Source organism: Tribolium castaneum, chromosome 2 (assembly GCF_031307605.1).
Source record: "Tribolium castaneum strain GA2 chromosome 2, icTriCast1.1, whole genome shotgun sequence".
NCBI classification, from domain to species: domain Eukaryota; kingdom Metazoa; phylum Arthropoda; class Insecta; order Coleoptera; family Tenebrionidae; genus Tribolium; species Tribolium castaneum.
In genome coordinates, this window is record NC_087395.1 from 19,364,107 (window position 1) to 19,387,712 (window position 23,606).

Below are 23,606 nucleotides of genomic sequence, written 5' to 3' on the forward strand. Positions count from 1 at the left end.
GGACACAAAAGTGGCTTTTGTTTTAACTTGAAATTGTCAATCGTAGTAAATCACATAAAGCAAACTTGCGGTACTGACCTATGATTTCAGCGATTGCAGATATGGTTTAAAGTCGCGGAGCACTTACCTCAAAAACCGACTCGTTTACTATTGAACGCTTATTCTTGTGTAAAATTTTCTGTTGACTTCGAATCCGGAATTAGTTTTTCGATTTGGAATTGTCTTTATCATAAAAAACATTTTTGTTTAAATTTTTGAAAAACTTAAAATATCTTCCTTCTAGATACAACTAGAACTGCCAGTGAATGTAGTTGTGAATGTAAATACACACCTTTGAGCTTTGAGAAAGGAAAACTGAGAAAATTAGGCAACACTACGAGTACAAAGGAAAATACACGGCAATGCCACTTCAAGCGCATATCGCAGTAACTTTAAATTGCAGTAACTTATTGAGGGTTATTAAGATATCAAAATAATTATTGCACCACAAACCTACTTAAACTGTCATCTCAAAAATTTAACTAGACAAATCTAAAACGTGACAAGGAAAACTGCTATTTTTTCAGTTTTCTTTTGTTAAAATTAAAACTTGTATCTATTCGTTAGAATCCACATTCATTCAGGAATCTTGTGAAAAAAAAAGAAGTTTCTAGCTTTATCTATAAGGAAGATGTGACGATGTTAAAATAAAATTTTAAGTTTTTCTAAAGTTTCCACAGGATCGTCTTTTTCATGATGAACGCAATTCCAAACGAAGTCAGCAGAAAATTCTGCATACGAATCAATTCAAAAAAATGCGTGTCCTCCAACCCAGGCGGACAAATAAATTAATAATTATTGCGCGGTATTGATGGACCTCTCCTGGCCAGATGACGTAGAGTACATAAAATATGTGACAGCAAATGACTTGTGGTCAGTTATGGGGGAAACAAGAGAAATCTTTCCCTTTAAGTCGCGCATTCTACGAAAAATACTATTTCTTTGGGGTAACCAAACGTTAAAACATGTTTGACACCTAACTAAAATTCCGATGAACTAAATGAGGACTTTGGCAACAGCGTTGTTTGAATTTTTTGCAATGAAGATTCAACGACATACCTAGGCCTACAAGTGGGCGACATAATAAACTCGGGATTTGTAATAAAACGCTTTGTAAAAAATAAACTTGTCTTTATAATGGGCAAAAATTGTCATATGTTACATTATAAATAACTAATACATAAAAATAAGATAATTATATTCCACGTTTATGGTAAATTACACCAATAACTATTAACATCTAGGGGATATAAATTGGAAAATGGCAAATAATAATAACAATGTACACAATAAGATCTCGAAAAGACTAACTACTCCATCACAAACGGTTATATTAACCTAAACCTTGGTACATCACATCAAATATTCATTTAATTATAATAGGCACCCTGTATCAGTCGATCTGCATTAGCCGCACAATTGCTTCAAGTTTTGCGTGACTTGAATCGGAATTTTTCCTCCAATTCACCAGGAACCTTAAAACATTTTGATTACAAAATTGCTAGAAACTACAACTAAGCAAGGAAGCACAGGAAGCGTACAGACACAGTGTGCTAACAAATCTACACAACACACTGTGTATTTGAAGTCTAATCTAACTAATCTAAGACTTGTTATTGTGTTGGTTAGAGTGACACCAGTTGGGCGTTTTGTCCCCGTTCCTGAAACAGTTTCGGTTCACAGTCACATGCAGGAAGATGTTAGAGCAAAGCAGCACAAGCAAAAACTACACTAAATCTACCTTTGGCTTCTCTCTGTGAGTATCGACCGCATCAATGGACAGTTTTATGTGCTCCACGCGACACCCGTACGCCACTGGAGTCAATTTGATTATGGTGTGAAGTGGAACACGAAGATAAGGCAATTCATCTACAAAAAAAGGCACAATCAAAAAAATCGGATAAATAATTTCACCAAAATTACCAGCAGATTTATCCAAGAAATACGCCAACAAACAACGCAACACGGCCTGGTGGGACACCACCAACACATTGCCCTGTCTCTCCAGTTCCATAATTACGGGTTCAAGCCTTCCAACGAGGTCCTCATAACTCTCACCACGGGGGTATCGGTAAGCAAATTTGTTTTGATCCCGGGAGGCGAACTCCTCCGGGAACTTCTCCTTAATCTCCTCATAGGTCATTTCCTCACATACGCCCTGCAAAAATAAGATAAAACCAGTGGTTAGAACAATCGTAATAAAAGTAACATATCTTGCAAACTGCTGTGAAGGAGCGTTTTATTGGACACGGGAAAATGAATTTATTTTTGGATATTTTATAAATTAATAATTACAAGTCATAAATTGCAATCAATGTAATCAGCCACAAATCATTACAATTTTACAAAACTCTAACAGTTCACTAACTTTTTATTAGCTTATTATTCTTCATCTGTTTTAGTTATTGTTATTTCTGTTACAACTTTTTTTCACAAATCAAAATGTGTGCCGCCAAATTGTTATGAATCGTTAATAAGTATATTATATTTCATTAATTTATTATACTCTACTTTTTTTAGTTTATTTTATCTCTTTGTGTTATTGTTCTTACAAATCCTATATACTCCAATTATTATTAGATGTATTTTTTATTTCGCAAAACTGGACCGAAAAAATCACCAAATCACATTAAGAATGGTTTTGTATTGTTTTAATATAGATTGAGCAGAATTTCGTCAAAAAAGTCGAAAAAGAAAATAAACTTTATAGAAAACTGGTTCTATTTTGACTTATTTTCAAGCCAGTAAGCACGTTTTTGAACGAAGATCTCAGTTGTTTTGTAAAAATTCGTTTAAAACAACCAAAAAAATTACCAAACTAAAATAAAAGTTACATTGCCTTTTTTGAGCGTTTTTTTTTTTGTCAGAATCGCAATTATTTTCGAAATTTTCCATAAAAACAAGCGGAAGAATTACCAAATTAGACTGAAAATTTTACTTTTTTGAGGAATTATTTGATGTTTTGTAAAAAGACTCCTCAGATAAATTTAATTGGTTCGATAGTTGTTAAGATAGGGATAAACTAATTGATGTTTCAAAAGAAATTATGGAACGGCTAAAATTTATTTAACAATAACACATTCTAGAACGTAGGCAAGTAATTTTTTTTAGCTAACAATAAAAAGAGAAAAGTTTTTTCAAAAAGATTTCACTGAACCGAAATAAAAATCACCTAAATGTAATAAAATTTTTATTTTTACGGAACTCTTATAAAAACCTATCCAAATAATGTAAATCATTAACTGTTTCAGCTCGGATCTGGCCATTTTTTGCGTTTATTTGTAGTTTGTTGTTAGTTCAGTTATAGCGTCACCAGATAGCGCACGTCCACATTTTAAAATTATGTTTTAAGAGCAACAAATTTACTAAAGATTGGCTGAATTTAAATAACGGTGAGTATAAAACGGATGTAAAACAGGAAATTAGCATTAAACAAATTACAAATATTTACCAGTTAGCGCCCCAGCCCGTATTTTTCAAAACACTGAATACGGATAAAGTTAAAGATACGGGTAAAGTCTAAAGAACAGCGTTACATTTCCTTCAAAAAGTTCCCGAAAAAATTTCTCTACAACTTTATAGGACGTTTTCAACCGTATTTGTGACACTTTGAAAAATACGAGGTAAACATATTTTTTAATTGAGAAATTTTTCGTCAGTTTTTTTGATTGAGTTTGGACGTCAACATTCCCACGTTTTTTCCGAACAAATACTAATTTAATAAATGTTATACAATAAGTGAATTAAACCATTGTTTATTTGCGAGAAGAAAATTTAATACCACGAGCGCAAGCCAGTGGATTAATTCTTCGAGCAAATTAATAGGTTTAATTCACGTGTCGTATATATTTTTTTATTCAATTTTGACCAAAATTTACCAAAAAATGCAAGAAAATGTTAAAATTAACCGTTCGGTCTATACAAATCATATCACATGCGAATGAAATTTCCATAACAACGAGTTGTTTATTTATTTGCAAAAGTGCGAGAATTGTAACGCGTAAATGGCTAGAATCAGCGATTTTAAAGAGGAAAACCAGGTTTTCGTGCCTGAATTGGTCATTCAAGAAGCTTCAGAAGCTACAATTAAAGTGGTGCCAGCAAAATATAAACAATTATACGAAAAAGAGTATTCAAATTTTTGTGAATGGAGGAAGCGGAAGGATGCAAAGGGAGTAGACGAGAGAATAATTTTGGCTTATATTTCTGAACGATCCAAAAATGCAAAATCTTGGTCCTTGTGGGCGTATTATTCCCAACTGAAGAATATGTTATCTGTTAAAGAAAATATCGATATAAGCAGGTTTGTGAGGATTATATTGTTTATAATAAGTTTTGAACCAATAAATAATTGTTGTAGATTTCATCAGGTATCTGCTTTCTTAAAACAACACTCTGTAGGGCACAGACCAAAGAAATCTAAAGTCTTCAGCTTCGAAGAAATGGAAAAGCTTCTAGACACTGCTTCAGATGATGAATATTTGCTGCAAAAAGTGGTTCTAATTGTGGGAGTTTTTGGAGGCTGCAGAATTGGAGAATTGTAACATTTATTTTAAATAAAAGTATTTGTTGGTATTCATTAAAGTTATTTAAATCAATAGTGGAATAATTTTTAAATCACTAGGGAATTAAAACCGTTTTAATTCACTAGTGAATAAATTACTACTTATGCGTGTAATTACTAATAAATTACTTATGCGTGTTACTATGGAATCAATAATGTCACTTTATAATGTCAAAATTGAATAAATTAATTTAAGACAATTTGGTCCAACGCCCCAAAGTGAGTGATTTATGTAAAATCTTGTTTAAGACTTACAGCATCGATTTCGTTAAGGGACTTCCACCTTTCCTGTGGCACGTTTATTCCCGCAGCTGTTTGGATGGAGCGTTTCAGCCACGAAGTCCACACTCGGAGGCCTTCAATGTGCTGCTCTTGGATGTACTTGGACAAGGCGGAGGCGTATTGCCTTCCTCTGGGACTCAAATTGGAGTCGCCTCCAATCCTGCCTTCCAGATTTTGCTCGCTTTCACCGTGCTAAAATTAACAATAAACCCAAATCTAAAATAAATAACTCTGAAGTAGTACCCTTGTTAGATAGATGGTACGCGGGGTAATGTGGATGTTCATAAGGTAGTACACAATCCTCGCTTGGATGTGCCCTTCGTGTTTATGTACCAGACATTTCTCCCCCGTGTTGTAAATCTTCATAAACGAAACGTTCTTTTCCTTTTCTTCATCCAGCGGCTGATACCGTTCTTGATAATGTTGGATTCGTAAGAGGAAATCTTCCAAAACCGCGTCCTTGTTCATATTGACGTAGTCAGGACTGCTGACTTTCACTTCTTTGATATTTTGCTCGATTATTTGGGGATCGTCACAAATCGATTCGACGAAAAATAGTTTAAAGCCCATTTTGTCTACAACATATTCCTGGATCAACCTTCTTCGTTCTATTGTTGAGTTGGTAGCGTCGAACACGGCGACTTCACCCCCGGATTCCAGCCATTTGCACACGTCCTGGAGGGCCTCTCTGGCACATTGCTGTCTCAAAGCCATCGCTTCTTGGTTGTCGGGGCGGAAGAAATCGTGGTTTTTGTAGGCGGTGGTCGCATGACGGCGATATTCGCCCAAATTGAACACTGTAATTTTTTCTATTTCATGTTTGCTTTGACTGTTTTATGTAGGGTGATTTTTTCAAACTAGCCTTAGTTGGATGTCTTAGAAAGTAAAGGGAAAATTTAAAAATCTCGAAACATGTTAATTTTTGGTGTACTTTCGAATTTTGCAGCACTTATGCGCCCTTTGTAATACAAACCACTCGTTCAAAATTTTAAATAAAATGACCCCTCTTGTGATATCTCAAGTGAAGATATTTTGAACAGGAATTCTGCTGTAGCTAGGTATATTTTTCAGTTTCGTTTAGTTTTGATAAAAAACATTCGTATAGCTAGGTCTAGCACAAGGTCTCTAAAAATACAATTATTCTGAAAATTAACTACAAATTGTGTCTGGAAAATAATGACTAAAAAACTGCTAGATATGCAGTAAAACTTGCATATTTGTATGCAGATAATGTTTGTAACGAAATAAAATACATTCTCAAAAATATTAACATACACTAAAAACTAGGTACTTTAAAAAACTCAAACAAATGTCTTTATTGTTCAATTGTTGCAAAATTTGCTGTTGCATAATAACGATGGACCGAAAAAATTTAGTGATAATTTGGAAAACAAAATTGTGAACAACATTCTTAAGACTAGTATCTTCATAGTGTTTTCCAAAAAAGGCAGAAAAATTAAATTGATCCTCCATACAATTTTGTATTATTTCCATGGACAGATTATAGTACAGTCGTTTTCACTACTTTTCCATGAGATCTTATCCAGATAATATGTTGTTGGAATTTTTGCCTATTAGGTAAATAAAAATGAAAGTAGTTTAAAGAATGTTTTTAAATAGTACGCCAAAGTATGCAACATAAATGGCAAATATGCACTAACCAGACCGAACATATGCGTTTAGTTTTGACAAAAACCCAAATTCGCATTATATGCACGTTAAATTGTTTTGTTGGTAACATTTTAAGCCTTCGTTTTAATATTTGAATCGTAAATTATAAACACTATTTTAAAACACGTTTCCGATAGCAACATGTTTTCACTACTTTAAAACAGGCTTCCCATAGCAACGTGTTTTAAATTAAAATGTTCCAACAAAAAAAAACTGAATAACACATGCAAAAACGCTTAAAGTTCTCGGGTGTCTGGGTATGCAACTCGCATACGCTCGTTGCATAACGACAGCCTTCGAACGTTAAGCTAGTGTTTTCGCACTCGTATTATTAATAACTATATAACGAAAAAGATATACCGAAAAATGAAAATATGCATTTTGCATAAAATCCAGTCTCTAGTAATCAAACAACAATTTTTTTTGGGATTTTTTTATGGATGATAATTTTGCGAGGTAGATTTTACCAATAAACATACAGGATATCTCACAGTGTAGTGCATATATTTCGGAATATATTTTAACCATAGATTAAGCATTAATATTAACTGACTCATATTTTTAGTTTTTTTTTAACATTTTATTATGAAATTATTAGCCTCCAAAGGTTACTCCAAAAATACAGATAATATTTTTTATCTTTAAAACTGCTTATCCAACTTTTATAAAATTTTGTACATCCTGTGTATTAAAGAAAACAGGTTAAATTAAAATTGTGATATGATTCCGTTTGGAAAAAGATGAAAGTGTTAAAACGAATTTTGTTTACCGTGCTGAACCTAATCATTGTGTTTGCATAGTATTTAATGAACGACATCCTGATAAGCACATGAGCACGTAAGCTCAGTTCAAAAAACTGGACATTGTATCTTGAATAAGCGGGAAGGTGTTGTTCACCACCAGAAAATGTAATGTTTTAGATTATTTTAAATCAAATTGTCAATGGAAACAGAAGAATTGCAAAATTTACGACAAGACCTTGAAAAATGCTTTGGATGGATTCCATGGAGAGGAATGATTAACATTTCAAACACACTGTAGATCGGTTTTTATAAGTTTTTCATAAAAGAAAATGTTAATACATATAATATTAAATTAAGCATAAAAATTCGAAATTGTTTTGTGCATTTCAAATAACAATATTAGCATAATCAAAACTCAAAATAAAACACAGTCAAATACCTAAGGCAAATATCTTTCATTTCATACACCACAAGTGAGGTCATGCCATTTAAAATTTTTTAAGAGTTTGTATTTCAAAGGAGGTAGGTGCTAACGACGAAGTGGACCAAAAAGTGTCCCTTTGTCTTGGAATTTTCAAATCTTTCTTTTATTTTTTGAGATATTCAAAGCGACATTCTAAAAAAATCAGCCTGATGTATAAAAAATGGAGTTACAAAATGTAAATTTATAGCACCGTTTTTAGTAATTTTTATGCAGTCGTGTTACCAGCTCTGAATGCATACTACTATAATGGTTTTTTGTATTTTTTGGGGAGCAATTCGCATGTTCTTTCTTTGCTAAATTGCACAATTCTAGGGAGGTGTTAAGTTAATTAATTATTTGAAAAACAGTTTGCAAAATAGAAAATGATAAAATACCTGACGTGGTCAATTTGAATACTTGCCAACATAAATGCTTTAACACAAAAGCTACTAAACTATTCTGATAAAAATTTACTAAAAAATGCAATTTCAAAGGCGCTTGATAGAAGAAAATATTATAAAAAACGTGTTGTTACATCTTATTGACTCATGACACCCGTATAACAATGCAGGTGTCTATAACAATTGTTTATATAATTATTTTTAGTTTTAATTTTTTTATTTATGGTTTTGTAGTACCTTTGGTATTGATGCCGATCCAGTTTAAGTACCGAGACAGCTTCTTCGAGATGTAGGTTTTCCCCCGCGCAGGGAGCCCCACCATGGCGATGACGTGGGGGCTGTTGACATAGTTGGCTCTTTCACCTGTAAAAAATCAAGTGTGAGCCAAAACGCAATGATGAATTAGTGTATCGTTTGGTTAAAAAATACCTATGTGGAGCGAAACGGCCCTTTGGAATTGCGAGCGACGCCTTTCAAGCATTGTTTCAACGCAAACAACTCGAGTAAACAATCACGTCACAAGATATATAATTGATAAGAACACATCTCAATCTCGTGTCGGAGCGCGGATAAATTTAACTCAACATCGCTTGAATTTTTTTTTCATTGACACTGTTTGCGGTGCTTATAAATAGAAAAGGCCGCCACGTGGTGCCCACCTTTCAGTGGGAGATAATAATGATAAATTCTTCGAGTTGGATGGACTTTGATTAAGTACGTCATGCGCAGGGAGTGGCTCCAAAAACCAAAGTTCTCGCTTAATTAGGCACCTAATTTGAATTTAATTTGGTGAATGTACCTCCAATCCAATGGAACACAGGTATGTGAAGCATCTTGGGATAAGTCAAAAGTGGGGAGAGTTAAACTAGCTTAAGTCATTAGGCAACCAAAAAAACACTATTTCGGGGAAACTTCCAACAAGGCAAAAAACATACCTGGACTTTCACAGTTATTGGCGTTTTTTGTCGAGATGTTGGAGAAACCGTGGTTGGTGGGCGCCATTGTTGCAAATCTCGTGTTAGATAAGCGGATTTAACGGTTTTATGATGTTTGCGATTGGCGTTGTGGTGACACAAATGCGGCCTTTCTAAATACCGATGCATGAATTATTATCAACGTGTTTAATTGGTTGCCGACCCACTTGCCCAATTTTATAACTTATTTCTCCAATTTGCGAATAGTTATCACAAACAACTCACCTCACGACCCGAAATGTTCATACTAAATGATATTTTACACAACTCTAATGTTTAATCAATACTTTTCACAGTGAAAAAAAAATTGGAAGATATATTGACGAGTCCTGGTATATGGGTAATCAATACACCCACGTGCTCGTGCTATTTTGAGGAAGTCTTTTGCACTTATTACTGGAATAATTAAATTTCAAAGGCAATTTATTGAAAAGATCAAAGCGGCGGAGGTATTACGAATTGTTAGAAGGCTTGCGAAAAAAACTAAGTATGAAACGAACTTGACTGCTCTAAATTTAGATGGCGCTACTTCGCAAGACCCTGACATTGGCGGTTCGATACATTTTATTATCCTCACACTGGCCTTACAATCCTCAACAAATCTTCACTTAATTTTATTAAATTTAATTTAAAATTAAAAAATCCCTTGTGTAAGTAGTTCTTGAATTCAAGAACAAGAAATAGTCACGTGGAATAATTTTTTGAAATGTTCTAAATGTTAAAAATGTTGACCTTTAGCTGAATGTGGTATCATTTTAAAATTTCCTTACGTAATGTGGTTCAAAAATTGATTAAATAAGACTTGGAGTTTTTATTGTCGTCTAATTAAAATAAATGATTTTGTAATTCGCAGTTTATTTATTTATTTATTTATTTATTTATTTGGCAGCTCTACTGTGGATTGGCCGATAACAAGGGGCGCAATAAATAGTTCTGTATTAATAAAACAAACAAAATAACAACAATCACGGAGAATTTAAGGAATCTTAATTAATAAAATAGTTATTTGTACAAGGTTGGTGACTATTTTTATCACTGAGCCAGAGATTAGTTTAATGAAATTATCGGCTTTGTATCTCATGGAAATGTATTTACTATCTCAACAATTTTCTAATCAATTATGTTTAATTAATCAATTAATAATTGCAAAGAACACGAAAAAGAATTGGTAGAAAAATCCAAATTTCCACTTTATTTATAATCAGTAATTAATGTGGTTATCTAATAACGCGGAAACCCTACGTAACAATTTTAATTTTACTTAAAGGACAAATACTATCTAGGTACAGTTACGATCAAACGAAATGGCACCCTTAAAACCGTAGCCACAAATCACTTCGATATTTTACAGTTAATGTGTACATTTGGCTACTTTATAAACTAGCTTCATATTTTGTAAGTTAATAGAAGTTTGTACCTGAAAACTGTAGTCAGGCTTTTACCGGTTGGTATGCGTGTCGTTCTTTTTGATAGTGATTGTACTAAGCTAAACTTTTTTAACTCTGATGCTCAAATTATTTTTTAGCTTTTAAAAGTGTGGTGATTCCTATTAGGCTCTGCTTTTAGATTAAAGTACCCTTAAATATCTAGCAGAAATATCGAAGTGATAAAAACCGTTTATACCCTAATTTGGCATCTTCCCCAGAAAAATGAAGGAATCCTACTCCACAGTGTTTCCAAACGTTTAATAAAATATTATAAGTATTTTTCATGTCACATTTAAATTTTCCCATTATATCGCAGCATAGTGGTTTCGGAATTGACCACTAGAGAACGCAGTGTTAAGTAGCAAACAGACTGCTGCATTGTTAGTTAAAATGTTAAATAATTTTTTCTGTAATCAATATAAACATATGTTTGTTAAGCACATTTATCAAAAAAGCGAACAGTTTTGCTGTATTCTATGTAAATAATGTTTTTGAACTCACTACAAAAATCTGATTTTTATTAAAAGTTAATAAAACCTAGTTGCATGGTGTTAATACAAAATATTGACATTAAAAACAATTTCGTTACAAGTAAACTTTTTGTTTAAAATAAATGATTTTGATTACTTAACGTTTTTATAGTTTCGAAACAGTTTATAAGTTGCAAATATAGATAGAGGGTTGAGCAAAAGTATGGAACCAAGCTGTGTGTCTAAACTATGTACAAAAAACCAATCAGTACATCAAGTATTTTAAAAATGTGATGATTTTTTAAGAACAGAATTTTAAAAATTCCCTTTAATTTTTAAGTTATGGAAAAAAAATTTTTCATATAACCCCTACTACCAAGTATGGCGATTTTTTTTGGTAAAGGATTATGCTCTAAAAATTACTTCTAATTCAATAATTTTGTTTTTGAATCAATTTTTTTAATAAATGATTAAAGTTGGGTTCCAAGTTCATTACGAAGGTTTTTCGAACTTAGGTGAAGTAGCTCTATATCCATGGAAGTTTTTATTTGCGAAAAATTTGATGAATCAATCAAAACTTCGGCAAAGTCGAAAAATCGTCGTAATACGTTCGGAACACAACTATAATAATTTATTTAAAACATTGGTTCAAAAATAAAATTATTGAATTTAAAGTCATTTTTAGAGCATATAATCTTTTATCAAGAAAATCGCCGTCATTTGAAAAACTTTTTTTAATAACTCGAAAAATAAAAGCTATTTAAAAAAAATGTAGAAAAAGATGATCAAATTTTTGAAATACTTGATGTACTAATTAGTTTTTTAAGCAGACACAAAACACTTGATTCCATACTTTTGCCCAACCTTGTGTATTTGAAAAAATATTGGCAACGTTTTCTATTAATTGACGCTTTTTGACAGCACTGTCTTATAACTTATATGATACCTTACCATACAATTAGATTTTATTAACCTTTATTTTTTTTAACAATAGTTTTCAGTAAATGAAGAACATAATACACAGATGCTGCAAATTATGAAAACAAAATTTATGTAGATTTCAATTTAAGATAATAAAATAACAAAAACAGCACCTATGACTTAGAAAAAGTTTAAGAGCATCAGCTTACAGTACAGTATAAACCATTTATTTATCTATTTTAATTGTTGAAATTGGGTCATAAATAAAAATTCTACAGAGCCTGTAGAAAAGCAATTTTAGAATTTATAGTACTCGAATGTATAGTCGTTTTTTTTATAATCAACTGTCTAAGAATCGTTAGGTTGGTATTACCATAGATAGTTTTTTGAATTAAGGTTGGTGCAATTTATTGCAATTTACCTGGCAAATTCAATTTAATAATTTCCTTTTCCAAGTTGTCTTCAATTTACAACACAAACACGTACAATAACAGATCGAGTTATTTCAAAGAATAACGAATAACGCGAATAACACTTATATTCCGATTGTCAAAAATGTCAAACCTGGTGTGCAAAATGTCAAATACAGATTGGACATGAACTTTTAGCGTGATACAATAAAAATTTAGCACTGACAGTGGATTATTAAAAAAAATAAACTATATGTATAATATTTATTGAATTGAGTTACAAACAAAAATGTTTCACTTTATTACCTAGTTTTTCTAAAACAAAAAAAATTGAAAAAAAATATTAAAAACACAGTTTTTGCTTTTGAGTTTATTTTTTTTTTCTAGATGATAGCGTTAATTTAAATATTTCAATATTAAAGAAAATAAAAAAATAGTAAACGTGGAGACTGTAGACTTTGAAACACAATGGAACTCTAGAGTCTCAGTTTAGACCCCTTACAACACACGTGTTAAATTCAAATTGGTCTTATATGTTTAAAAGTAATAAAAAATTATACGGTCAAAATAATAACAGTCAGCTGCTTTTGCCAAGCCTATCCAACTTTTTATTATATTTTAACCTTTCCTGATAGAGAATTAAGATCAAGGGTAATCAGTAATCACTAATCAAATCACTCATCACATGTGAAAAAAAGCGATACTTTCCTATCATCTAATAACAGACGTGAGTTTATCAACGGTTCTTATTACAGTCGGGCTTAAGAATGGTGACACTGTTGACCCATATTTTGCGTTAATTGCCTTTACATAAACAAGTGTTATCAAAAATTTGGCGGGAAAATTCTATCACTCGTAAGCGATTTTATCAATTTAAAAAAATTATCTACGAGTAGTAGCCGATCAGTCATTGTCCATGGCAGAGTCACGACCGTGCATCGTGTGCTTAAAATAGTCTAATTAGTAATTAAACACAACCCATTCAATTGCGTTGATTACATTATGATAATGTTCCAAATTATTCAATTTGCGTAAAAAATTAAATATGTTGGTACTGCCAGCGCGTCGCCAACCACATGACCGTCCCATTATCTTGACAATCTACGATTTTATTGTTTGACGACGTCACTCAAAACAATTTGAATGGGCCGTGTTAAAAAATTCCGTTGTTTTACTCCGTCGCATCGACAGATTTATTCTTCGTAATAAATCCACCGGCAAACAACACGTGACTGTGGCAAATGAATGGGTGTGAAGTTAACGAAAATGACAGACCAATTCGGACAGACTTTTTCTTATTCAGGGGGATCCACGGGGAGGGAATTTCGACGCTCCGACGACTAAAGCCGGCTTGCTTCGAGGATGAAGGATCGCGCGGAGGACTTTTCATGTTGGAGTGACACTTTCGAAGGTTGCTATAATTTTATTCCGTAAGGAGAAAATCTTGGGGAGCACCTTGATAATGACCTCGGAAAGCACATGATGCGATTTCGCAACGTGAACTGGCGGGTATTTTTAGTCGAAAGTTCATGAAAAGTCTTCAAGTGCATTCGGACAAGGGGAAACTTCTATGCAAATTTAATCAAAATTCCAGCGTGACAATGAATCACCCACCAATGCAATAAGACTTGAAACGCAAAGTAACAAAGTATTACGTTATTTACTATCGTTTTATCAGGGATTATCAAAAGTTTGGAAGTCTCGTGACCCTAAACAAAGTGATGCGTCAATGCATAACACAATAATGATTGGGAAGAAAACAACACGAAAAGCCTCCAGAGGACGAAAAATGTGGCAAGGTTGATGAGAACGGAAGTTGTTGACAAAAAATAATATGCAACCTGTGTCCTGTATTAGCATAAAATGAATGTACTTTGGAGTGAGTCACAAGTTCGTAACAGAATGTTATATTGTGAATTTTGTTGCAACAAGTCAGATTACTAAAAAATTTGTAATTTTCTTCTTGTTTAAATTCTCATTATTCTCTACGTACATGGTTTAGACAGGTACTGATTAACAATTCCTAAAGCATGGCTTTTATGGGCTGGTTTATATTAATGATAAAGTCTAATGGCCATTTGTTTTTGGCCAGCAACAAGGCTTACAAATATGAGTAGGTAAGCAAAAAGTTCAAACTTTTATTCATAGGTATTACCTGTTTCAAAACTATAAAACGCCAACGTCCCATTTTCTCTCAAAATTATCTGTTATAAATTATTTACGCACTTCAAAAATTAATAGCTAATGTAATTTATAGTTTCAAAAAGAGATTTATTCATTGATAACTATTTTTTTAATTTATTTAAAAAAATTATTCTGTAAAATGCGACATGGCGTTTTCATAGTTTTGAAACAGCTTATACAGCGTGCTCAAAAAATGGCGCACCAACTCAATGGTGTGTGGTAGAGAACTGGTTACATATAAAGGTAAAAATAGTAAAAAAATTCTTTGTATTAAAGTTATTGATAAATAACGGATTTTAGATAAATGATATGTGGCAACGTTGTCTAACAGTCATAATCGCAATAGAATTTGAGCAACAATAAAAATAAATTATTTTTGAAACGGTTTCCTAGGAAATAATTCCCCCCAGTGTTGACACATCTACACATTGTGATTTTTTTGATAAATTTTAATTTTTTTAAATTAAAAAAACTGCTAAAATCTGATAGTAAATTTAAAAATAATTATTCATTGTTTTGTTATGGGACGATTACCTGGTATGAAACATAAAAACATAAAAAAATAATGAAAACTAAAGAAGTTAACACAATAAGTTTGTAGCTCCAGATTTTTTAAAATATGACTTTAGGAATTTTTTCAACATTTTTCCCGGAATCTGCACTTGCTTCTCAATAACGTACCACTGAGTTGGTGCGCCAGTTTTTGAGCACCCTGTATGTGTATAAATAAGACGAAATCAAAAATGAACTGAGCAGGCTGTGCTTGCGAAATTTTAGCCACATGTCAGAAATTGACAGATCTGAATTTAAAAAAATTAATTCCTTGCTTAATCAAAATTATTCCAAAATGGTGATTGCCACCCAAAAAAGCCTACATTGTAGAATGCTATTTTCGAACAGATAAAAAAATAAATAAGGAGTGACAATACTATTCAACTGGTGAATTTATTTGCTAACATATGAAAACAGTTTTTCTGGACACTTCCTTAGATTTCTCCACTGTCTTTTGTAACACGATTTTTAACGTTTTGAACAAAAATGTGGCTAAGGTTACACTTGCCTTTCAAAGCATTTTCGATCTCATGTTATAAATAAATAAAATAATTTAAATAATACAATAAAGCTTAAGGTTCTCTAGATTGTCAAATTAACTTTTTTTTTATTAAAATAAATAAACAACCGAAATTTATATTTAAAAGCACTTTTATTCATATTTCTAACTTATTTAAAAAAATAATAACGGTTATCAGTTATCACTTATCACTGTTGGTAAACTACTAGAGTGTAGGTTCGGACCGGATGCAGTTGTTTCTCAGATTATAAAACCCTAATAAGAAGACAAAGGTTGGGTAAAAAGTAACATGGTTCTTTAAAGAATTCTTAAAATAAAAACTTCTAGAAAATCAACGAACATGGCTTCAGTCGGATTAAATGATTACTGTAAAGGATTCTTTCATTTGAAAAGTTTCATTATAAGTGTAATAACTTTGATAAATACTTTTTGTAAAAGTGTTCAAAACTCCGCATTACTTTACGAACTAAAAGTTCGTTTATTCGATATATTTTATACTTCCCTCAATTAATTTAAAACTCTACAAAATTTCTTCGAGTCCTAAAATAGGCACAGATCTGCAGACGTAATGAGAAGAAATTAAATCAAAAATGTTTTTTTGTGTCCTTTGTTGTGAATATAAAATCTTAAAAAGACTTTTAAATTTGATTTCAGAGTTATTTTTATTTTGATGGAAAATGTTAATTTGTTTTACGAAAAATTGTATTACGAAAAAACAGTTTGTTATGTTCATATTTTATTTTATTATTAAATAAAAAATGTATCAATAGAACGGTTGGTTATTTTCGATTCGATTTGCTAATATGAGAAGTTGCATACTGAAAACGCATAGTCTCATATTGGGAGCACTTTAAAATTTTACATATTCGACAAAAATCAAACTTTTAAACTAAAATATAAATTCAAATCGTTACTGTGTTTTCCTGATGAAAATAGACAGATATCTGCCCCGCTCAAAAACGTTCATTCATTAAAAATAATGAATTGTAGTAAGCAACATGTTGTAGATAATATACATATACAGTTGAGCAAAATATGAGAAGCTTTTAATTATGTATTAAAATTTGATTTTTTAATACTTTATGTCAGTCATTATTTGTATTAAAAATAATTTATCATATAATTTATTTAATGATATACGTAAGCTAAAAGATAAATATACCTACTTTGCTTATTTATTCTGGCAATACGCACTGAAAATATTTTTGTAATAAAAATTTTTTTGAACGACATAAAATTAATCAAATTTCTTTTATGAGATATTATAATGTAAAATAATAATAATTAATGTTATAAAAACTAAACTCTTTCGAAAACAGAGATATAGTCAGTCTTTCCACTGGAGTAATTAATCAACAAGTTACTAACACTTCGCACGAAAAATAGTACCACACCAAATTTCAGTTTTTCCTTAAAATGCTATATTTCACCTTTTGAAGTTTCAAAATGTTTAGGTTTAAAAGCCGCTATTAATAACCAACTGAGAATAGGTGCATTTACAAGAGAAGAATAATTGTGAATATCCATCAGAATGCATTATCTTTAAATAACCAAAAACAAATCCATTATAAAACCAATAAAAATCATGTGATCATATAATTAGCTAGACTTTAAGGTTTTTAACTTGTACGAAAACGCTGATTATCATAATTAACTAAGCTGGAGAGTCAAATAATAAAATTTCGAACAGAAATATTTAATCAGAATACATTTTTCCATCAGTTAGTTTGTACTAGAGTTCCTATATTGGGAATAAAGGAATAAAGGAACTCTAGTTTGTACTAGTTTACTAATACCAAAGAAAAAAATGCTTACTCTAATTATAAATTCAAATGATCGCATGGTATTCCCTAATACGCACACCAAAAATGATTAAAACTGGCGCTAAACAAAAGTTTTCGAATTCGAACTTGACAGGACCACAAAACATTACAGGTATAAAATTGGCGTAGTGAATGTAAGACAGGTAACGTAAACACCACGCAATAAACCGCGCTCTGACAGTTATATTTTAAATACTAGTGGTTTTAATGTTTGTAGGATAATTAAAAAGTCTAATCTACCGCTAGAAATTATATGTATACTGCGGTCATATGCTATAGTACTGACACTGACAGCAGCTTTTTAACATCGAAAAATTGCTTGTCAAACCACCATCATTCCAAAAAGTGTCAAGATGTGAGTATCAAGTCAAATGTTGACGGAAATTTAGTGACACTTTTGACAATATTTGACAAGTAAAAATTAATATCTGAAAAACATTATAATCTGTGTTATAATTAATTTCAATTTATTTAAAAATATTAAAATTTAGATAAGTGCGTAGCACAAAATGGAAATTAAGTGACATCAATTAACGATAAGTTATTTTTATTTCTATAAAGGGCAATATGGATAACATAAATTATTCGTGGAATTTAAATAGCACAAAAGACAAATAAAAATTAAAAATATTTATATGGCAATAATTCGTTTCATCCAAACTCGATTCAAACAACAAGAAAGTAGAAACTCTGTCGTTTGCGTAAATTGTGATAATCAAAAAAGATTAATCATCCGTGATTACACGACAATTATTAATACAAACGCGACTTCCTCAATATTTTCAAACCTTTGCACCTGCATTTTTCCCATTTACGCCAATGTTTACGGAGTTCCTCTCCAGACCTTTGCTCCTTGCACTAGATAAATCCTTCGAGTGAATCAACCCGAGTCTCAAGTCCACAACCTTTGCAATGTAAATAACAATAAAATCTCGATTATGAATCTACTTATAAAACATACCCTGCCCCCCTTCCACAATCAGCTTTCCCGAAATTTACAAACAAGCATCACACTTGCCAACTTGGCACAATGACAAGTTTATTTTTCAACAATTAAATAACAACCTTGTAGTTTTTTCATAGTTTTAGCGGAGATTCCGCGATTTTCCGGATGATATATCATTGGGCTGGGTCGGGTTACATTGCGTTAGTCACGTAGCGGGTGAATGGATGGGCTTTTTCACGATCAGATGGGTGAGAAAGGCACGGAGATCCCATTGCCCACGCGACTGATATCACGTGCTCGTTTGCGTCAGCAAAGATAACCCGAAAACAATACTCATCTTTGGTTTCTTGCAGTTTTCGGAAACAATTTGCCAAAATTGTGGGTTCACGTCAGAGTGTGTATTTTTAGAAGTTTATTTACGGCTAGTGGAGTTAGGGCACTGCACTAGTTAAAAAATGAAAGTATAATGAATTTCATCAGCGGTTTACACCCTAAAATAGTGCCATTTTCTTGTTAGGTTGGCACCGAATAATATCCACTGTAATTTGATTTTATTTTTTAATTAATTAAACTACCTACGTTATAAATACTTGATAGGTGTTTGATAACACTAACAGACATTAAAAAAAGTGATTTTGATAGTTATCGTTTTATACTTTAATCTTCCATGAATAAGCACCTAATCTTTTAGCAGATATGCTGAATTTAAGTCCAACCTTAGGGCAAATTTTGAATTAAACTAATTGAAAATAGTATCTACATTTGCCAATAGTGAGGTTATATCAATAATAGGTTTTTATTGTTTTATCGCTTTGTAAATAAAGACGGTGTTTGTTCATAATCAATGAAATGTACACATTGTTACCGGTTGCTACAGACTTGTACTAGAGTTCATTATGCAGCGTCCACTCCTTGGTATAATTCGATTAAAATTAAGTTAAGTAGTGTCAAAATGACAATTTTAGGAAAGTGAAGCTCCGAATTACTTTCTTATCGTTTAGAATCATTTTATCAAGATGTATGAACAACATAAGGTAAAAATTTCCACAACAAAAGAATATACTGTTATGCTATTTGGTTCACTATTTATTTATATACTTGTTTAACCTTATCACTAACATAGTCATAGTTTTGGGATTTGTGCTATAATTTCACTGATATCTCTTAGTCCGCATTAATTGCATATAATATTTTTGCAATCAGGCATTGATATAACAAATCAATATGTATCATGTTTAATTTTGATGTCACAATACTCAAAACCAAACAAATAAACCGATATTAGCGCGTATTCTGTAACTTTTTTAACGGCCTAGGAATCTATGAATTTTATTGGTTATTGCTATAACAGATTAACTACCCTTAAATTTTAACAGTTTCATTATAGAATATTAGCTGTTTCAAAACTATAAAAACGCCAACGTAGTATTTTCTCTCAAATTCAAAAAAGTAATAGCTAATGAAATTTATACTTTATAATCACTAATAACTATTTTACATTTCTATCAAGTTTATTTAAAAAAAAATCGGTAAAATGCGACGTTGGCGTTTTTCTAGTTTTGAAACAGCTAATACACGCTATTTACTTTCGGTTCACTTTGGTAAAAACCGTTGTGGTGCAAATGACTAACCCCGTTACCATGACCACTCACATAAAACCTAATGCCAACAGTACGCTATTTGCACCACAATGGTTTTTATGAAAGTGAACCAAATATATACTATTTTTATAACAACATTTAAAAACGTACTTACTGTACATATGGTACAGTGGGAAGAAAATAAATGTCCAAACTAAAAATGAGCATAAAAGCTTCGCTCTTTTCGTGTCACAATTTCAGCGCCATCAATTCTTATCGTTTAATATTTTCTCCAGATCTATATAATATTTGTGATTTGTGGTGTAACAAAACAACATAAATGTGGTAAATAATAAAATCGATAAGTCTCCACGTGTGGTTTTTGTTTATGTGGAGATACTTGAAACACGCGAAATCCGAAATAGTACTGAATTTATTTCAACTTGTCTGCTCTTGTCAGGAAATAAATGGGTATTGTTACTAGCTATAGTCGTTTATTTTATCCTTTTTTTTTCAGCGAAATGACTGAGGCGGAAAATGATGAAAGTGTTATCAATAGGCAATAAACAAAGTGTAAAAGTAACAAGTGTGAAAAATGGGCTTGTTATCACGATACAAAAGTATATATTTATGAAATTTTCCGCAAATAAAAAACAAATTGTTTCATTGTTATTAAAAATATGAATTCACTTTAAACAACCACTGACCCATAACGCTTGTTTACTAACCAACAAGCAAATAATAAGTGAAAAACAATAAAAAATTCTTCCAATAATTCTCATTCCATATCACGACCGACATGAACTCAAAATCGCCTCAAAACCACTTCTACTAACTCATTTATGGAATTTTATGATGCAACTTACACTCAATTCGGGTTAATTTCATTACAATTGCAAAATCGCAAAAAACACCCTCGTTTCACATAATTACAGAAATTAAATCCCAGCCTGAGGAATGATTCTGGAAAGCTGCAAACGTGTAAGAAGAGGGGGCATATAGTTAATTTTATCCACAGACCCAAATTATCAATAATTCAGCTGATGTTTTTGTTTAGAATTATTTTCAAACCTAATGTAATCAACAGGTAGCTATTTAATTTCTATAGAAATCTAGTCAAATTATAATTTCAAGCCTCCAAGTAATATTGATTTTTAGGCACGCATCACAAAATTAATGTGGAGCAATTCTTCGCACACTTTTATCATCTCCTAAGTAATTAATTCTGGCACTCCTCTTGGTCTTTTTTTGGCACATCTATTTATAATTAAAACGATATAAATTTTGGCGAAACTATTCTGATCATAAAATTTGGAAGTTTTAAATCAGTTGGCATTTTTAATTACACAATCGGTCAGCACGTGTCTGGATTGCGCCGGCGTGCTTGCCATTGACACTTCCACCAGCTGTTTTTCCGGTCTTTTCCTCAATTTTCTTACCTCTGATCGGAAACGGTTTGGTTTGAACCGTTTCGGTGTTGGGGGGAAGGAGCCTTTTGGTTTCCGGTGACATTAGACTGGGACATGCTTTGACTTCATTGGCTCTGCAAAAGGTGTAAGGGCCTGAGCCCACTCCGCATCCGTTTCGCACACGAAGGGACCCACTCAGTATATCCAATCCACTGCTCATACTCCACACTGTATACTCTCCAGATGGCACCGAACACAAACTGAGCGAAACTGAGCCGATCCGGTGTGCTTTTACACAGGTTGACACAGGCGCAGGAATCGGTGATTTGGAGAGGGACTGAGGATGGCATTGACCAATAGCGAAACGTTTAGATCATACCACGTTTCAGGGGAACGGAGTTCTACGAGGATGGGTCAATATATTTATGTGATAATTGATAAATCAGGGGCAAAACAAAATTATTGATCAAATGTAATGCAGTTTTTCGCCTCTCATTCGAGTTATTCTGTTGATAAGAAAAACTCATAGGCGGAGTAAGTAGAAGGTGACCAGACAAGACGTCCTCTTTTCTATCGGACATAAAATTTATTAAAGATTCTTGTCCGAGTCTCCCTTTTAAAAAAAATGTAATGTCTCTTCTTCTTGTTCTTTACACGATAAAGAATTTTTAATAACTTTTAATTTATTTATTATAATAAGCGTAGTCCGTAGCAGTGGCAAACTCTTATTTGCAATATATGTTTTAAATCAAATCTTATTATTTAATAAATCAGTGTAATTGGTGCAGTCAGTAGGATTCACAGAAGTATTTTACAGTGGCACTTTTTTCAACATTTTTACCTATTATTTTCTTAAGTTAATTAACAAATTGAAGAAAATTTATACATTTCAGCAAGTTCAGTGGTCAAATTTTTATTTCCTTCGAGAATCGCTTTTCTTTTCTAAAAATGAAAAATAACACTAAAAAATACAAAACCCATAACAAAGGTTTCCAAATGCAAAATAATAAAACATGGTAATTATAAGAGCCCAATTTTAAAGTTCTTTATTTTAAATTTTTGAAAAAACATAAGATAAATTGACATTCCGAAAAAAATCTCTTGTTGTAAGAACCTATAATTTTTCCTTTTTTCTGTGATTATGTATACTTGTCTTTTTTTATTTTCAAAAATGGTTAGGTTGGTCACATTCTATTTGTCTAAATGATTAAAGTCAGTGATAAACAGAACAAAATAATTTTTTTACCAGTTTTTTTTTTAATTGTGTGTTGTAATAATGATGACTATTGGATGGTATACCACTATAGTGAATGTTATAGTAGGTTATAGTGTTTGGATACTGATGATTTGTTGTTAAAAAAGAGTAAAATTCTGTCGATTGTTGTTTGTTGCACTTGTAGTAGGAGATAAGACAACAACCTAACAATCAACTTAATTACAAACTGTTGACAGCAAAGTGCTTGTAATTTGATCGCTATTAGGTTTTCAATTGATTAATTATTGATTTTGGAAAACCGCAAAAACGTATTTCGGTAAACTAACTATTGATTGCTAATGAATAAATAAATAAAGCATCAACCGTTTGGCGTGAAATTATATTGTTTAATATCGCAAACAGAATTTTCCAATGGAATATTTCCGAATTCTTGAAGTTGATAATTGTAATGTGATCTGTTATGTGGAATAAAGTTACATTAACAGAGATTGGATAATTATTTTGTTACTTTTTTCTTGAGGTATTCATTAAAATATAAATAAACCCAATCCATTGCTAACAAAAACCAAAAACTATCTTCAGATACGAAGTAAACACAAATGAAATTTCATTTTTGGTCCACAGTATAAAAATGCTAAATTTTCTATAATTTCTAAATAAAATAACTGAACAATATTGACACGAAAATAGACCATATTTATGATAGGCCGCTAATTTAAATCTTTTCTTCCAGACAAAATACATAGTTAACATAATGTTTTAATTTGAAAAAATTACCACTGTTGTGTTCACTCGAAATAAAATACAACTACCAACTAAAATTTCAGTGCTTTTACTCATAGCGGATGTCTTGACACTATATTGAAAAAATAATAATAATGGTTTCATTGTTCATTTATTTAATGTTTTTATTTAAAAAAAACTGTTTTCGACGAAAAATGGATGAAATTAAAAAAAATTAAGTGACATGTCCTCGAGGACATCCTGTTCGCAGCCATTTTCTCCATTGTT

General features: G+C 31.7%; 1 protein-coding gene and 1 long non-coding RNA gene across 5 annotated transcripts; one reads left to right on the forward strand and one right to left on the reverse strand.

Moving 5' to 3' along the window:
- Positions 1 to 1,220: 1,220 nt before the first annotated feature.
- On the reverse strand, positions 1,221 to 21,675 carry Pfrx (6-phosphofructo-2-kinase). Of its 4 annotated transcripts, none has more exons than XM_964404.5 (7): positions 21,410 to 21,675; positions 8,401 to 8,526; positions 5,129 to 5,682; positions 4,859 to 5,077; positions 1,963 to 2,197; positions 1,781 to 1,908; positions 1,221 to 1,514 (listed from the first exon to the last, which is right to left on the reverse strand). In XM_964404.5, exons 1-7 carry the CDS (start codon positions 21,597 to 21,599, stop codon positions 1,464 to 1,466), a joined length of 1,503 nt encoding a protein of 500 aa, XP_969497.1. In that variant the 5' UTR covers positions 21,600 to 21,675; the 3' UTR covers positions 1,221 to 1,463. The 4 variants fall into 4 exon arrangements, with proteins under 4 accessions (XP_969497.1, XP_008197893.1, XP_008197894.1 ...); XM_008199671.3 differs by having other exon boundaries at positions 1,221 to 1,700; XM_008199672.3 differs by lacking the exon at positions 21,410 to 21,675 and adding an exon at positions 9,099 to 9,346.
- Positions 13,277 to 14,324, forward strand: LOC107398686 (uncharacterized). Its single transcript, XR_001575484.2, has 2 exons — positions 13,277 to 13,614; positions 13,669 to 14,324. It is a non-coding gene; the product is annotated as an uncharacterized LOC107398686 (long non-coding RNA).
- Positions 21,676 to 23,606: the final 1,931 nt, after the last annotated feature.

Bases quoted from the DNA above. Each gene is read 5' to 3' on its own strand.
- Pfrx (XM_964404.5), bottom strand. From the start codon at position 21,599: ATGAGCAGTGGATTGGATATACTGAGTGGGTCCCTTCGTGTGCGAAAC. The intron at 5,683-8,400 runs GTACTACAAAAC...AAAAAATTACAG, and splicing joins GATCGGCATCAATACCAAAG to TGTTCAATTTGGGCGAATAT. The intron at 1,515-1,780 runs GTAGATTTAGTG...AAATGTTTTAAG, and splicing joins CTCACAGAGAGAAGCCAAAG to GTTCCTGGTGAATTGGAGGA.